This window comes from Brassica napus, chromosome A8 (genome assembly GCF_020379485.1).
Source record: "Brassica napus cultivar Da-Ae chromosome A8, Da-Ae, whole genome shotgun sequence".
In the NCBI taxonomy this organism is placed as follows: Eukaryota; Viridiplantae; Streptophyta; class Magnoliopsida; order Brassicales; family Brassicaceae; genus Brassica; species Brassica napus.
In genome coordinates this window covers 12,916,727-12,934,486 of record NC_063441.1, presented here as the reverse complement: position 1 = coordinate 12,934,486, position 17,760 = coordinate 12,916,727, and the positions used below count along the sequence as shown (strand labels likewise).

At 33.6% G+C, this 17,760-nt stretch overlaps 2 protein-coding genes and 1 non-coding gene across 7 annotated transcripts; 1 reads left to right on the top strand and 2 right to left on the bottom strand.

The window, feature by feature from the left end:
- Positions 1-436: 436 nt before the first annotated feature.
- On the top strand, positions 437-6,178 carry LOC106368468 (cysteine-rich receptor-like protein kinase 5). Of its 5 annotated transcripts, none has more exons than XM_048738824.1 (10): positions 437-1,615; positions 1,711-1,851; positions 1,922-2,043; positions 2,491-2,680; positions 2,771-3,008; positions 3,091-3,244; positions 3,319-4,997; positions 5,153-5,196; positions 5,286-5,373; positions 5,659-6,178. In XM_048738824.1, exons 1-7 carry the CDS (start codon positions 745-747, stop codon positions 3,625-3,627), a joined length of 2,025 nt encoding a protein of 674 aa, XP_048594781.1. In that variant the 5' UTR covers positions 437-744; the 3' UTR covers positions 3,628-4,997; positions 5,153-5,196; positions 5,286-5,373; positions 5,659-6,178. The 5 variants fall into 5 exon arrangements, with proteins under 5 accessions (XP_048594781.1, XP_048594779.1, XP_048594778.1 ...); XM_048738822.1 differs by having other exon boundaries at positions 458-1,615; positions 2,491-2,701; positions 5,157-5,196; XM_048738821.1 differs by having other exon boundaries at positions 458-1,615; positions 2,491-2,701.
- LOC125577449 lies at positions 4,212-4,375 on the bottom strand. The gene has a single exon (XR_007315865.1). It is a non-coding gene; the product is annotated as a U1 spliceosomal RNA (small nuclear RNA).
- A 3,654-nt stretch (positions 6,179-9,832) lies between the features above and the next one.
- LOC106368466 (protein IQ-DOMAIN 22-like) lies at positions 9,833-12,434 on the bottom strand. Its single transcript, XM_048738826.1, has 4 exons — positions 11,776-12,434; positions 10,717-10,929; positions 10,538-10,624; positions 9,833-10,448 (listed from the first exon to the last, which is right to left on the bottom strand). The coding sequence occupies exons 1-4, from the start codon at positions 12,271-12,273 to the stop codon at positions 9,984-9,986; spliced, it is 1,263 nt and encodes a 420-aa protein (XP_048594783.1). The 5' UTR covers positions 12,274-12,434; the 3' UTR covers positions 9,833-9,983.
- Between the last annotated feature and the right edge of the window lie 5,326 nt (positions 12,435-17,760).

Below are 17,760 nucleotides of genomic sequence, written 5' to 3'. Positions count from 1 at the left end.
TGGTAATCCGATAACATGCAATTTGACTACTCTTAGCATTAGCCAGAAAATATTTCAAATTCAGGTAAGACATTATTGTAACCTTTTGGGAAAAAATATCCAATATGTAATAAGTGTGTTCTTATCGAGATTGACCATCAGCCATGCATATAAAAAAAATCCCCTTTTTTTTTTTTTTTTTTTTTTTTTGGTGTAAATGTTAAATTTTATACCAAATTTTCATTTGTGACAGAAGTTACAAAAAAAATCCCCTTGTTAGAACCATTGGGGAGAATCATGTCAAACAGTGATCAGATACGTTGACGCTGTTTTTTTACGCGTTCAAAAAAATTCCTCTCACATCGTCCAATCATTTCAATCTTTCATATGGTCACTAATACTTTAATTATGATGCTTAATTAATGTTTAGCTGTTCATTTGTTACTTGTCTGGTAAGCTAGTAAACGGGTACGTCCTAGTCATACAAAGTCTCCGCGCCTAGGAGAATAGTCTCCAACCTTTTTAATATATATTCACGTCCAGTTTGCTTTTCTTTCTACTAATAAATACAGTAGACGTCAAAGAAGAAGACTGATATTTTAATTCTCTCATTTTCTCTTTCACATTATCAGTTCTATAATTAAATAAACAATAAAAGTTGATGTTATTCTTAGAGTTGACTTTGACTTACAAGAAGTTGGAGATGGTCTTAACTTTCAGATTGGCTAGCTGATCTGGTTTTAATCAATTTTACTCATAAACCCAATGAAGGAAAAAAGTAAAAGAAAAAAAAACACAGAAGAAATGATAAGAAGTTGGATAATGCCTGTTTATACCTCATTAAACTCTCTCTTCCTGCTCGCCTTCTTCATTACATACCTGAGGGCTTCTGCACAATTACAAGACCCGACTTATGTCAGCCAACTATGTACTAACAGAATATCAAGAAACACAACTTACTTTTTCAATCTCCAAACCCTTTTGACCTCTCTTTCTTCCAACAGTGCTTTCTTCTCCATGGGATCACAAAGCCTCACAAAGGGTCAAAACGATGACATGGTATTCGGACTCTATCTCTGCAAAGGAGACCTCTCGCCTGAAGCTTGCGGTGACTGCGTCCTATTTGCCACGAAAGATGCTCCGACTCGATGTCCAGGAGGGAAAGAATTCTTGATTCAGTATGATGAGTGCATGCTTGGATACTCTGACCGGAATATATTCAGTGATGCTGTAACCACAACTAGAATAATCACTTGGAACCCTCAAAAGATTACAGAAGACCAAGACCTGTCCGACCGGTTCAACCATGCAGTGGTTGCTCTGATTAACAAGTCTGCAAAGGAAGCAGCTAATAGCAGAACGAAGAAGTTTGCGGCTAACAAGACAAACTTCACTTCGTCCCGGACCATTTACACTTCGGTTCAGTGCAATCCTGAACTGTCAGGTGAAGATTGTGTAACCTGTCTGCAAAGGTCCATCAAGGATTTTTATTTCAACAGTGTTGGAGGAAGAGTTCTTGTCCCGAGTTGTAACTCACGGTACGAGCTCTATCCGTTCTACAATGAAACCTTTGTGACAAGTCTCTCTCCGCCGGTAAATAGTCCTCCCCTGGTTTCAGGTCCTCCTTTGCCGCCTGGTAAAAAAAAATCTCTATGTATATTTCATTTAGTTCGGGTTGAGACATTAAGATTTGGGAAACCATGTGTCATGTCTGATGTAATACTTTGGCAGGTAAAGGAAGAGATTGGACGGTGATAATCTTGGCAATTTGTGTGCCTTTCTCTGTCTTTGTTCTTTTTCTTGTGGCTGTTATAAGCTACCGTGTAACAAAGAGAGTGAAGAAGACTTATGATACTACAGCTGCAGATGATGGTAAGGATTCAAAATATATTTGTATGTACTGCTTAGAGTTTTATAGAGCTTTTTTTTCTTTTTCTTGCAGAAGGGGAGGACATTACAACTGCAGGCTCACTGCAGTTTGATTTTAAGGTTATTGAAGCTGCGACAGATAAGTTTTTGATAAGTAACAAACTTGGTCAAGGTGGGTTTGGAAAAGTCTACAAGGTATAACTAATTCATTGAGCTTCTTGATTTATTTGATGTAATATTAGTAAGGGATCAAACTCACACTCAAAAACTAAGAAGATTGCCATATAGCTTATATATTTCCCAAATATCACTTTTGTTCTGATATGGAACTCTCTGTCTTCTTGAGATGTGAAAACATCCCAAACCCACCATCTTGGAAATACCACAACAAAATAAAAATTTATACATGCTACATAAATAAGACACTATTTAGGTGAGAGATCATTTGTTGATTCAAACCTTATTCTAATACCATATTAGTAATGAGTCAAACTCACAACTAAAATCTAACTCAAAAGTGAAGGATTACGGCATCACTTATACGTTACCCAAAAGATCACTATTGTTCCTGATATGGGAATCTCTAATAGAAGAAATTTAAATAAGGTGTGGTTAATTAAGTGTAGTTCACTATCTTTTTAGGGGACACTTCCTAATGGGCTACAAGTTGCCGTGAAGAGACTTTCAAAAACATCAGGACAAGGCGAGAAAGAGTTCAAGAATGAGGTCGTTCTTGTGGAAAAGCTTCAGCACAGAAACCTAGTCAAGCTTCTTGGGTTTTGTTTGGAGAGAGAAGAGAAGATACTTGTCTACGAGTTTGTGTCTAACAAAAGTCTTGACTATTTCCTGTTTGGTAAAGTTAAAACAATGCTTAGCCAAAAATATGTCGTCTGTTTGACATGCTAACTATGTATATGCACAGACTCAAGTAAGCAGAGCCAGCTGGATTGGAATACACGGTACAAGATTATAGGAGGAATAGCTAGAGGGATTCTATATCTCCATCAAGATTCACGACTCACAATCATACATCGTGACCTTAAAGCGGGCAACATCCTCTTGGATGCTGATATGAATCCAAAAGTTGCAGATTTTGGAATGGCTAGAATATTTGAAATGGACCAAACCGAAGCCAATACGAGAAGAGTAGTTGGAACCTAGTAATTTTTGCTCTTTCCATCTACTCAGTGCATATAATGACATCATCCTTCTATTAACTCAAACTTTTATATACCATTTCAGTGGTTACATGTCTCCCGAGTATGCCATGTACGGCCAGTTCTCAATGAAATCAGATGTTTATAGCTTCGGAGTCTTAGTTCTTGAGATTATAAGCGGAAGGAAGAACAGCAGCCTCTATCAGATGGATGGTAGTGTTTGCAACTTGGTTACATATGTAAGTCTAGATAGTTATAATCTAAAGAAATAAATTATATTTAATTTAATTTGAAGTCTTACAATGTTTAATAGACCTGGAGGCTATGGAGCAAGGGGTCTCCATTAGATCTCGTGGATATGTCTTTTGGAAATAACTATCAAAGAAACGAAATAAGGAGATGCATCCATATCGCTTTATTATGTGTCCAAGAAGACACTGGAGATCGTCCAACCATGGCAGAGATAGTTCAAATGCTTACTACTAGCTCTATCTCCCTTGCAGTGCCTAGACCACCTGGACTTTTCTTTAAGAGTAATCAGGAACAAACAGGTCCATCAATGGATAAGTCTGTTCTCTGTTCCATTGATGATGCACCGATTACTTCTGTAACTCCTCGTTAAAGACAAGCTCGTTTTATAAACCAAAAATCATGTCAGCCCCAAAATTTACTGTTTTTGGGTTCATTTCAGAATATAGGTGAACGTTACTTCCTTTGGTGTCACGTTTATGATTTATAAGCCATGAATCTTTGATGAGGATGAAAAAATCCTGGAGGAATCCCTCCAATTATATTGTATATTACTGTCTAGTTCACCTGGTCCCTCATTTTGAATGGTTTGTTGCGTTGACTCGTGGGATGACTTTTCTTGAGTCAACCGTAGGTTGTTGCAATTATTTGGAGGAACAAAACAAAAATGATTCCATGAGGAACACAACCCAAGTCGTGAAATCTCGAGAAAGATTGGATTGAAAGAATATGTTGTGTGGTTACTTAACAAGATGGATCAAAAGATGAGCTAATAGCAAACACCACCGAAGTTCAAACATGTAAAAAGTGCTAATTTTATCTGTGAATCCGACTTTTGGCACGGATCCAACAACCTTATCCGTAACGAAGTATGTCATAGTCTAGCTACGGTTAACTGTATTAATTTCAACTCAATCAAAGACTCTTAAACCAACCAAACATTGAACTGGAGACTTGGGAGAGGCCGCGTGCAAACGCAGGCTTCCAATGCCACAAATAATGACGCAGGCTCTCCCACTTGGGGAGACCTTAAGCTAAGCACCCTTCCATTATGTGCAATGGAAGTCACTAGCTTAGGCAACTCTTCTTCATGATCAAGACGGCCCCGTACAGGTAAGTATCTTTCAAAATCGACCATCTTCTTGTTTTATACTACGCTAAATATGAGTGTCTTATAGTTACGCTTCCGATGCGGGATGTACGCTTGAAGTCATTATTTATCTTCAAGTCAGGGTTTCGTTGTTTTGTTTCATTCCTCAACTGAAGAAGACCTTCCTCAGTGGCTAATATATGACCCAAATATACATCTATCTATCTATCTATATATATAAAAGAAGCTTTGGATCTCTCCCAGATGGTCCACGTAGACGGACACGTCATCTATTCGGTCGACATCGTGACGACACCTGTCCCGCTTTACAAAATGCAGCGTTTTATTTATTCTGATTTATATTTTGTTTGGGCTTTAGATTGCAAACGGGTTTTAGATGAAGCTTTAAAAAAACCATCTCCAAAATAGTTTAGTCCTGTCTCTAAACGTGTCGTTTTTGATTTCAATGGTTGAACCGTTATTCTTCTCCGCCGTCGGGATGTAGGCTCTAAGTCTAGGGTTTCGATTCATCTTCTTCCTCAGACCCTGATTTTAATCAGTTTCACCTTCGTCTTCTTAAAGGCCTCCTTGATTCAATCATACACGATCTACATTTATTTCTGCTTCTCTCGTGGAAATCTCAGTATAAAAAGGTTACCATTCCTCTTCTCGAAATCATCCTACCAACCTATTCAAACATATATATCCTTTTATTTTCTGGAAAATGGCTAGCTCTAATTTAAGTATCCTCCATCTCTTCTTTCTAATTAACTACTCTACGTACATGACTTTTGTCAATTTCGTATAGGAAGGACCAAGAAAAACAAAGCAACGACAATTAACCAAATCTGGGTATATTCTCATCATCTTCTTTTCAGTTTCTATATATTTTGTATTTTTGCTTAGATGTTAGTGATTAGAGTTCACTGCTGTATATTTAGATAAGCACTGCAAATGGATCAAGAAGAAACAGAGGCACTCCAGAACTGCATGAAACTATATGTACCTTTCTTACGGGTTTTGATTGTTGTAAGCTTTCATCTTTTGATGTTCTGTAGTGGATCATATCTTTAATTTTGGATAGGCTTTGGTGTTAATTGTTAAATTGTTTGTTTCTAACATTGTCTCTCTTCCGAGATTTGTCCTCTTCTCTTTTTCCTGAGTTACAGTGATTTTGCAATTAATCTGGTTAATGTTTAGCGAAAAGCTTTTGTTCTATTTGAGACCGTTAGGATTTATTTCTTAGAGTCACAGAAAACCACTGCTCTACTTTGTCTTCTTCGCCTGTGACCTTTTAACTTTTAAACTTCGTAGGAGTTCGTCGCGTTGGAGCATCTCAGAGTCACAGATCGTTGTTTGATTATATCTACTGCTGTCAGGCCGCGAGTATGTGGAGCTTGCAGTGTCATGACACTTAGCTTCTCAGTTTTTCACACTTAGTTTCAAAAAGAAAGAAAAAAGAAGATTGTGTTTAGCGGTTCAAATGAAGTCTCGACTTCTCGGATGAGTTGATAAGAAAGATGGAGCTTAGAAGCCTCCGTAGTTACTGAGCCTGCTGTTAGTAGACGACCATATTGTTGGGGAATTGTCCCGAGTGTATGCACTGCAATGATTTTATATATGTTAGATTTTTATAGGAACATGCTCATTAGCATGAAAATAATGAGAAGGTGACAAATATAAATTCAAGTGTAAATTCCGGTAGAAAATATATTATATTATCTCCACTGAAGAAATCAAATAATATCATATTATTGGTGGAAGTTATGTAAATTTGTTTTGTTTACTTTTCAGGAAATAAAAATAAAAACTATAGGACAACGTTTCTGCAAAATAATTCGATCTTTTGTTTCCAACAGTTAAATTTTGTTTTTTGCCAATGATTGGAAAAGAGAAAGTGTAAAATTGTTGTTAATTTTCAAAATTTTAAAATAGCATTTATTTAATTAAGTAAAAGAATCCAAAAAAAGAAAGTTATAAATTTTCCCTCTAAATTCTGGGTTGATCCGGTGAGTTGTTTGGTTGTTTCAATTTTGTTTATTACTAAGATCAAATCTACTAAGACATTTATCCATTATTTTCTCTCATTAGTATTTAATAATTTTCAATGCAAACAAATTTTAATATCGTTTTCAGTCAGCAGATGATAATATAATGAAAATACATAATCTCTACAAAATAGTTTGATGTTTTTCCCTAACATTTACATAATATAGTTTGTCAATGATTTGAAAAGAGAAAGTGCAAAATTGTTGTTGATTTCCTAAAATTATAAGTCTTTTAAACATTGTTCACTAAACGAAGGAGAAGAACTCAAATAATTTTATTTTTAAATATATAAAACCCTTAGAGCATACCAAAATGTTATGATTCTATCATGCTTTTCTGAGATGCGAAAATAAATTATCTTATTTTCTAATGACATTCAGTTTAATTTATCATATACAAGTGAAATTTACCGTGTTTATATATAAGCAGATAATAACACCCGAAGCAACTTTACATGTTGTTCCTAAGGAAATATTTCTAGAAAGAAGCTGATTGGTTTGAGATATATGATTTCAAATTATTCACAAATGTAAAAAATAATTGTGTACATTAGTAGCGTTACAAAATTTTTAATGTTATTTATATAGTAGAAAGTTTATTACACAATCTGAATAATTTATAGGATAAAACATATTAGTGGATTTATGTATGCCACAGATAAAAAATAACTATTTTTATAATAATTCGTCTATGTCTTTTTCTCCAACATATATATATATGTATACACATACTAATGTGCACATTTCTATAATAGTAAATAATGATTACTATATATTATAAAACTAAACATTTCAAACTAAAATAAATATTAAAAATATAATGTTATTTATCAAAGAATAGTGAAGATAACTGCCATTTTAATTCAAAAATTCTACACCATCAAAATAAAAACAGATTAAAACTTTAAATAAACAATTTTATTAATCGTAAGGAAAAAGTTTAGTTAATTGTAATGAGAATGAACTGAATAAAGAACAACAATCAATAAAATAATGATTCATACTCTTATAGAAGAAAACATTTTAAAATAAAAATAAATATTAAACAAAAAAAATATTTATTCTAACTATTTAAATTATTTTTAAATTATCATCCCGTCCGTAGGGCGGGCCGACCCTAGTTTGACTATATTCTACTCTTGTCCTCGTACTCCTCATGTCATGATTAGTGTCTCAGCTAAACATTTTAAATCAATCTGTCGAACATGCCAGACCATCCAATGAATAACTCTATTTTTTACTTTTAGAATAGTATAACTCTATAATATAGTTGAATTATATTTTAATAGTACTCTATTTTAAAGTGAAAAATAGATTGATAAACAAAAAAACAACAACTTACTCTATATATAGAGTAAACTCATTTTTTATTCTATTATAGAGTGAAAAATAAAGTACTATTGGAACATTTTTACTCTAAATTATATTTTAGAGTTGAAATAAAGTGGAAATGAAAATGCCTTGCAGTATTACAACAACAAAAACACTTATTCATATTATTAAAATCTTAAAATTGTGGTTCTCCCTGCAATTTGGGTTTACTGGCTTTCTAATAGTAATATATATATATATATATCCTATTTTAGTTAGAAACGAAAACTAAACTCTATTGAGTTTTGTATTATGCTAACTAATATACAAACTCTAAATATGTATAAAATCATCATTAATTTGTGTATAGAACCATCATTGATTTGAGGTCTACATTAAAATGTTTAGTTGGTCATTAGCGGTCTACAAACATGTAATATTTGTCATTGTTTTGATACTATAGAATCTAATCCGAATGTTCACAACAATTTTATGGGGTGATTCATCTACCATTCACATGTTTTTCATTCATTTGTTTATAGAAGACTATAGAGTGAAATTGGTTCCACCTACTAAGAATTAGGAAATATAAAAATATGACGCCAAAATTTGTTCCAGCAAACAAAAATCTCTTGCACAATCAACCCAATAGCATTATGATTATGACACACTTCTAAAGTCTTTTTCCTTCGCCATGGTTATTTGTTTATTTAGTATTTTAGTTGAAATCACGTGGTTAGTGACACATTCTTTTCATTATTTCATTCTAATTAAATACTCCTTCCGTTTTAGAATGATAGAATTTTTAGTGTTTTCATACATATTAAAAAAACACATTAAATCACTATAATAAATATATCATTTTCTGTAATTTTTAAATTTCAATAACTTTTAACCAATAGTAACTTAATAAAATCAATTAATTTTATTGAAGTTTGCAATTTTTTTATAGAAAACATAAAAATTTATCTTTCTGAAACAATTTTTTTTGTGAAACATCTATCTTAGTGAAACAGATGGAGTATTGGAAAGATTGTGAAGTTTATAATGTATCAGTATAAAAAATAGAAAACCGACGACTACAAAGAAATAGAGAATTTTTGTTGTTGTAACAGTACAAAGAATACAGAATTGATATAAAATTATCTTAATTGAGTTTATGATTAATTTAATGCACCACCTGGATTTGTAGTTAAGTATCATGATTCATGTGGTTTGCGACAACAAAACTAATTCATGTATTATGCGTCAAAAATATTTTAGATCATTGTGAGACAGATTAGTTTAAAATATAGATTCTGAATAATGACCGTGGATTAAGTGATGTGGGACAAACGGTTCAACTGCAGTGCGGTTCTAACAGTTATAAATATGTATAGATATATTATATATGTAAAGATCCTTGTTACTATTAACTTCAATGCGGTGCAGATTGTAACATTCGAAGCCTATATATACACACAAACCACTAGCTTACGCCATTTATGTATAAAGATTACTGTATATTCATGTGTCGCAAACATACTTGCTAAATATGTGTATCATATTTCACACACACACATATATACCATAAACTACATTGTGCAAGATTAATAAATCGGTCAGTGGTTGATTTGTTTGGTTGGAGTACGAGTTTAGCTCTGATTTGGTTGTTGCCGTGTGAGTTTTGATTTGTAAGATATATATATACACAGATGATTATCTGATAATGTGGTATATGTGTTAAGAGGATGAAAGAAGCTTATTTTAGCTCCTACTCTAGGACTCTTATCTACTAAATCATTGCTCCTCTATATAAGTCATTTTGTTAAGAGAGGAAGTCAATTGTTCGTTGCGGCAGGCAAGCCCTCCGACAGAAGAGGCTGGTGTTGCGTCGGAGGAGCCGCTGACGAGAGAGGATCTCACTGCCTCTGGATGCAAACCAAAAGAGAAATGGAGGTACTTTGTTTGTGAAGAAGTTCCATTTCGCTAACTTGACATTCTGAGTTTTCAGGATAGGTACAGAACATGAGAAATTTGGTTTTGAGGTCAATTCTCTGCGGCCTGTGAAGTATGATCAAATTTGGATCTTTGAATAAATCACCCATTTTTCTTTTTTTTTTACCAATTTGTCTACTTGAATACAGAAATATTTGTCATTCCAAGGTTTAACCTTGATACATTTTATGCATAAATCAATCCACTGGACTACAACAAAACCAGGTTTAACCGGTCATCCACTTCATTTGATTACTATCACAACCCGAACCATATAGTACAAAACGGATTCAACAACTATTCTTAGTACCTATAACCAATTGGCATCCCGAGCCGGTTCAAGCGACCTGAACCGGGATAAGCCTTGTTCATGAAACTAGTTTGCAGAGCATCACCAAACTGTTTAGACAAAGACTGCTCATGATATAACTGCGGTCGCGACTTTGGGGCACTAGCAGACCGTGCCCTAGCCCTAGAGGACTCTGTGCAAGCCATGTAGCTTGGATGGTCTGTGTAGCAGCAGCTTTTGGTGCTTTCACTCGGTGCAATAGAACTAGTCGTGAAAACACTGGGTTTGTTTATAGATGTAGCTGAGTATAACTGAGTACTGTTCTCTGCATTGCAAAACTGGCTTACGGTCTCTTCGTGTGACGAGGATGGGCTAAATGGCATGGCGTAAACTGGTCCAGACCAGCCTGAGTTGTCTAGGACGAGGTGAGATGAGTAGAAAATGTCAGGTCTGTTGCCCCTTGCCTTTGAACCGTTCCTCTGAAATTTTATTCCACAATCTTTTAGTTAAATGTTAAATGAATAAGCCTAACTAACATGAATTCAAACAGAAATTGAAAATGTAATACCTTGGAAAGATGAGAATGACCGAGCTTGGAGCTGCGAGAAGAGATCGAATACTCTAGTTTTTCCGGCGTTGTTGGACCCTTGTCAATCTATATAGATGTTAAAAAGGAACCTTGAATTACAAGATATGTTGTGGGTTATATAAGAACAAAATCTTAAAGGGATTTAACGAGAGGCTTACGGGGTTTTGAAAGTGAGAAGATTTGGTGTTGTTTGATTTAGAAGAAGAGGATTCAGACGATACAACAACACGACGGGCACGGACACGAGCCTGAGCTCGAACCAAAGCGTGCATCCTACGCAGATGGACCGACATTTTCTTTCGTTCGATATGGCCTCTAACTATAGCTTGAAGCTTGACCAATCCCTTGAGTGCCCTTAATGCTCTCTTTGCCTTGATTAACATTAATCAAACAATTTAAAAACATTGATTTAAATTGAATTCTTCCAAAAAAAAAGACCTGTGAGTCTTGACCTCAAGCTTTCATTATAGATAGTAGGCCTAATAGATAGGACCACAAAACATATTGAATTTTAAATAAGCGTTACTTCTGATAGAAGTTGGCGCCAAAAGAAGGACAAAAAAAAGTTGACCCTTCAGGAAATTGAACTTTCAAATATGAGGAAGACATTTACATCATTACATGAATTGTCAACCTCTCTACAATATTAATGAACAACGAGACTTTTAGGTCGATGAGCAAACATGTGGGTCTGAATTGGCTTACACACACTAAGCATGAATCGAAAGACTGATATACATATATTAACTAGCCTATCATGAATTGAAATATAGCCTACTTCTGCGGTAATAACCGATGCATAGATGCAAGTTAAACATTGTCCCAAAACTTTTTTTAAGAGATATATGCAAACCATAGGCTCATAATTTTATTCGAATTTTCTAAATTTTTTTACTAAACTGTCTATAACCTATAAAATTTTAGAACTTAATCATGTCACAAAGCAATAGAAAAAAATTGCAACTGCTTCCAATGGATCATATTGTTGATGTTTAATTTATACGAAGAATATTCATCCCCGTAACTTTTTTAAGAAATCTATAACCAGTTAATTTTCGTCTATCATATCATCATATGTAAAAATGGAATAAATTAAAAAGCAAATTATGTACGTTCTCCAAAAGTTGATATTTGATAATCTGTAAATTAAACTTCGATAAAGAGTACCAAATAAATATTTGCAAAACAAATAATAAAAGAGAAAGAAAGAAAATTACCAAATAACCACGAAATGTAGATTGTATCTTAATGGCCGCAAGACTGTCGCGACCGCTTCTGTATCGGTCGAACCTGCTAACATGCGCCACAACGTCGTTGAAGCCGCTGCTAAAATTCGCCGTGCTCGTTAGCCTGACGACCGCAGCGGCGGCAGCGACGGCGGCTTCAGCAACAATGGAAGTCGCGGCGGCCAACGCAACCTCTTGGTCGTCGGACTCCTTGTCTCCTTCTTCCTCCCGTACCAGCTTCTGTTTCCACCGCCGTCCGTCTGACGGAGAAGATTGAAGGTACGACGGTGGAGGCGTCGAACTCCGCAGAGGAGGAGGAGAAGGATGATGATTCGGCGGTGCGTTTCCTTTTTCGCGTTTGGACTTGACGAAGCTCCATCGACGTTTTGGAAAAGAGCGAGAAGGTGTTACGATGGATGGATCCGGATAACCCGGGTCGGGTTTGTTAAGTCCGAATAGATTCCTAAACCACCGTGAAGCTTTTCTCATCCTCGAAACTTATCTCGGAGAATGAAACGTCGGTGTTTCTTCTCGCCTGAGTTTGCTCATTTGCAGAGAGTGTGTATGAGAGAGGGATTGTCAAGAGTTAAGTAGTCGCACGAGTGTAAAACAGTGTTTTTGATAAGTACCACGCTCCTCATTTGCGTGTGTTTTATACTCTTTTCTCGGGAAATTTTGTTTACCTCCATTATTAATTTTTTGTAATTTTTTTTGAACATTATTTATTTGTAATTTCTCTTATTAACTAACACTTAACACTTAACACATTCACTTGCCTAATAATTGAGTTACTAATCCCCATATTTAAACTAAAATCTAATTAGATGTAAGCTAAATATTTAAATTAAAAATATTATTGGCAGTATTAAGTTCAAAAAAAATAGAATTAGTTTACAATTAGGAATTGGTCTAAGCATTTTTTTTATCAAAAAGAATTGGTTTAAGCTTATAAATGATTAATCGTGTTTCATTGAATCTTTCAGAAATTAATATTTTTATCAAATTTCAGAGGTTTATAATTCATTAATCTCCTCGTAATTTCAATATTCTATTTCAAAATAATTGTTTTTAAACATTAATTTCACAGGCTATTATAAAGTTCAAAAAAATAAAATTCAGGGGCTATTATTCTGAGAGTAGATCTTAGCAACTGATAAAAAGACATTGAGCTCAGAGAGCCCGAAGAGGCATCAGACCAAAGGTCATTTGATTTTGCCACATGTCATAAGTATATAATGTGGAGCCCACATGAATCTTAGTTAGTAGTCATATACAGTAAACTGCGAGTGGACAGTAGTTGTTGACTTTGTCAACGTTTCTCGTGCATGAACTCGTCGTACGTGTTGTCAACGCCTCTCGCATTCTGTCTCTAAATTATTTATAGTCAAAATTATCAGCTGAATTATTGTTTCCCCCAAAAAGAACATTTTGTTGGCAAGTAATTGCAGTAATTTTCTAATAAATGTCAAAATGAATATTGTATGATAATAAAATGCAAGTTGATCAATCATATGATTTATTAACACGATTAGGTGCACCTAATAACAAATCTTATGACTAACCCTAACATGAAGCATCCAATGTTGTTTAGTCAATCGCTTTTCCATTATTTATGAGACTGCTATAGAAAATCTTAAACTTGATTGAGATTTCTCGTTGTTGATTTTGTGTGTTTGGTAACATGAGTCATTACCGATCAAATCGCAAGATACAAATCGATCGATGCATGGCAGAAATCCCCAAAAGCGCTGAAGCATGGTTCTCGTGAGATTTTGTAGGTCAGATCTATCGATCCTATATTTCACGGAGTCAATTTTGCCTAGTTTAGTTTTGGAACAATATTGAATATCTTGCAAGTTGTGAATGGTATTGGGTCCAATGATTTATAGACACTATAAATTTCCTAATCTAATTATTGGCAGATTAACACATAGGTCATACACTACATATTTAGAGAGAGAGGTAAGCAAAATCTCAACAGCAACCAAGAAGGGAGAGAGCTGCAAGAAGAGAAAGAGAGAAAAATGATCATAGAGTAAGAAGGTACCAAAAGAGAACAGAAACGAAGTTTGAATATTTGTTTTCTTATCGTGTTTTTGGTATTGTACTCCTCTTATCTATTTTCACTTTGGCCCTGTTAGTTTGTACATCTGGAAGATGCATCCAGATGGTCCATCTAGATGTCTTATCCAGATGCTCCATCTGGGTGTTATTCGTTTCTTCATTTCGTCCATGCATCCAGATGAATCATCTGAATGCAACTATTTTCGTTTGCTTTTCATTTTTAACTTCCATCTGCATCCAGGTAGACTCGTTAATAAAATGACTAAAATATAAATTTTTACGTTTCGGCGAAAAAATAGCATTTTACGGTTTTGGCCGAAAATATTTTTGCGGTTTTTGATGAAATATGTGTTTTTCGCGAAAAAGTGCATTTTTATGGTTTTGGCGGAAAAAATACGTTTTATGGGTTTGGCGGAAAAATACGTTTTTGCGGTTTGGACGGAAAAAGTGTGTTTTGAAGTTTTGGCGGGAAAATGTTTTTTGCCACGAAAAGTTTTTTTTTCACGATTTGGCTGAAAAAGCATTTTTACGGTTTTGGCGGGAAAATACATTTTTCCCGGTTTTGGTGGGAAAATACATTTTTCTGGTTTTGGCGGGAAAATACGCTTTTCCGGTTTTGGCGGAAAAATGCATCTTTCCGGTTTTGGCGGGAAAATAAGTTTTTTCCCGGTTTTAGCGGGAAAATAAGTTTTTTTCCGGTTTTAGCGGGAAAATACATTTTTCCGGTTTTGGCGGGAAAATGCGTTTTTCCGGTTTTAGCAGGAAAATACGTTTTTCCGTTTTTGCGGGAAATTTCAGTTTCCGGTTTTGGCGGTAAAATTGTGTGTTTTCAGTTTTGGCGGGAAATTGCGTTTTCCGGTTTTGACTGGAAAATTCTATTTTCTGGTTTTGGCGGGAAAATTCCGTTTTCCGGTTTTGGCGGAAAAAAATCTGTTTTCCGGTTTTGGCGGGAAAATTGTTTTTTTTCGGTTTTAGCGAGAAAATGCGTTTTTTTTTTGGCGAGAAAATGCGTTGTTTCCGTTTTTGACAGGAAAATGCTTTTTGCGGTTTTGGCCGGAAAATGCTTTTTGGAGTTTTGGCGGGAATATGCGTTTTTTTTAGGTTTTGGTCGAAAAGTGTGGTTTTACTGGTTTAGCCAAAAAATGTGTTTTTATGAAAATGTGTGTTTTATGTTTTTTTTTGCGGAAAAACGCATCTTGCGGTTTTGGCGGGAAAATGTGTTTTTCCGTTTTTGCGAGAAAATGCATTTTTTGGCTATAGCGGAAAAATGTATACGCAAAAAATAGAATTTAGGGTTTGAAAATAATATTTTGATTTTAAAAAGTCATTTTTGTCATTTATCATTTTGGGCTGAACTAGATGCATCTGCATCCAGATGTACCATCAAGACTCACTTTCATTTGGGTGAGAATTTGAGATGAATTTTTAAAAAATCAGCTGGATGATCCATCTGGATGTAGCATTATAATGCACAAAACGAACATCAATTTGCATCTTCACCTACATGGAACACCTGGGTGAGCAAACAAACAGGGCCTTTGTCATTCTCAAAGATCCAAGCTTTAATACTTAAAGAATAATTAAAGAGATTAAGTTTAGGATAAATCTAACCAATATTATTAAAAAAAAAATTGTAAAGGATTTTTAAGTAGTATTAGAAGTTTAGAACATGTTAGTGATTGCATTCAAATTTAACCTTTCACTAGATTTTGACCCGCGCTTAAGAAGCGCGGATATGTTTTTGTTAATCGTTACGCTAATTTTAAATGAATTTATATCTATTTATTAGATATCTATAATATTTAAAAGTTGTTCTATTATTATTTTTATTACTCTGATACAATGTTTTCACTGAGTTTTCATATCCAATTCAGACTTGTGGTCGAATCGATAGATCCAGTTATTCGTATAGAGTCAAGTTAGGATATAATAAAACGATTATGGTAAAAATACATTATAATAAAAAAACCATTACTGATGCAATGAAAAGAATATAAATTTGATTTTTGTTATAGATATTTTGATATATCAATATATATTTGGCTTGCATAAGAATTGTTTTTTGTATGTGAATCATGTTTTCGGTTTCGTTTCTTTGCTGGTTTTTTTTGTAGTGTGTTTGGTTTCGATAGAGTTGATGGATAAAGGTTTCTGACAGTGTTTTGAAACCTGACCCGCACCCGCAGTTGAACAGGTAAATTTGGTGATCCGATATAAATGCGGTTAGGGTTTTGTGAAAAACCCAAAATTTAAAAACCCACAAAACCCGTAAAAACCCACTAAAATCCAAAACCCGGTACCGATTAAACCACTGGTTGAACCAATAGATAAATTATACATTCTAATGTTTAAAATGATTTTTATTTTATTTTATAGATTCTAAATTTCTAATTAAAAAGTTGAAGAAGAAGAACATGGCAAGCTTGATTATACATATTCTTTGTTATTGAAAATTTATTACAATGATGTTTTACTTTTGGTTTATTTTGGATTGAATTTTAATTTATTATTCACATTCGACATAAATATTTATGAATTTAATGTTTTGATTTTTTAGATGTCATAACTCTTAACTTGTTACATGATTTTTAAATATTCTAAACTATTTTGTTTGATATTTTGTATGTCAAATGAAAATAAAATATGAAAACTTAGTTAATTATTTTTAAAATGTTTTTAAACATAAAATATACATATCCAAACTAAAATTTTATGTTTTAAAAACATTTATAAATATTGACTTTAGTTTGTATATTTTTATTTTCATAGTTAATATATTATTATATAATAAAATTAATTCATTTATTAATCCGCGGTCGATCTAGTGATCCAATGATCCGGTAAGTCGTCTGGTTCAGTGTCCGGTCGGTTTTTAAAACATTGGTTTCTGAGGTAGTTTGTATTTATAATAGGAGAGGTTTATAGTCGATGTAGGTTAAGATAAGTTATGATAGAATATATTGTAATCAATGTAGGTTATCGAAAATCTTGGTAAAAAGTATAAGTAGGATCGATTAGATATTTTGGTTGATAGAATTAAGGTAAATTATGTAATTTGCCGTACTAAATAAACTTGTAGAGGAAGTCATCAGAATTTTAAGTGTCATAGTTTGTTACGAACTTAAATTTTAAATATGTGATTAGCAACAAAGCTTATCGTTTAAAAATTAAAATTGTAAATTGAAGTTAATCTTTAAAAAATGTGATTAGCAACGTTGGTAACAAAATATTGTATGATGGTGATCTATTTGAAGTTAATTGTATATATTATGTAAATACTATCTGATGAACATTGTGGTATGTATAAGCTATTGTGTTTTAAGTTTTTTTATACAGACATGATTGATATTTTAATAAGTGATATTGAATAATGTGTTGACATATACCATTTTTCACTCAGGAAGAGAAGACATGTAAAGACAGTGTGAAACATCCAAGAAGGTTTTTCATTTTAACAAACAGAAGTTGCACGATGGCAGGATAAAGATGTGATGAATAATGTGGTATTATCATATAACCTATAGTGTCTTTGGTATTTAATACAAATCATGTTTGAAGTGTAATTTTCATATTAATTTAATAAGTATAATATGTTACAGGTTTAGAAATAGCCGGTGGGTCATATAATCGAAGTTAGTTTTGGTACAAACTGTTAGTTTCATAACTATAATATGTCACGGTTTAGAAATAGTGTGTGGCTCTTATAATTTATTTTATTTTGGTACGATGGTTTACTAATCCATTAAACGGTTTAGAATTATAATAATGTAGACAGTCTGGTAGTTAGAGTAAAAAAAGGGGCACATATATAGAGTTAAATATCTTGTCACATATTGTTACATATAGAAGGTAAGACCAAAAAAATGAAAAAAATAAAAGGTCCAAAATGACTTTCATAGGTAGATTTATTAA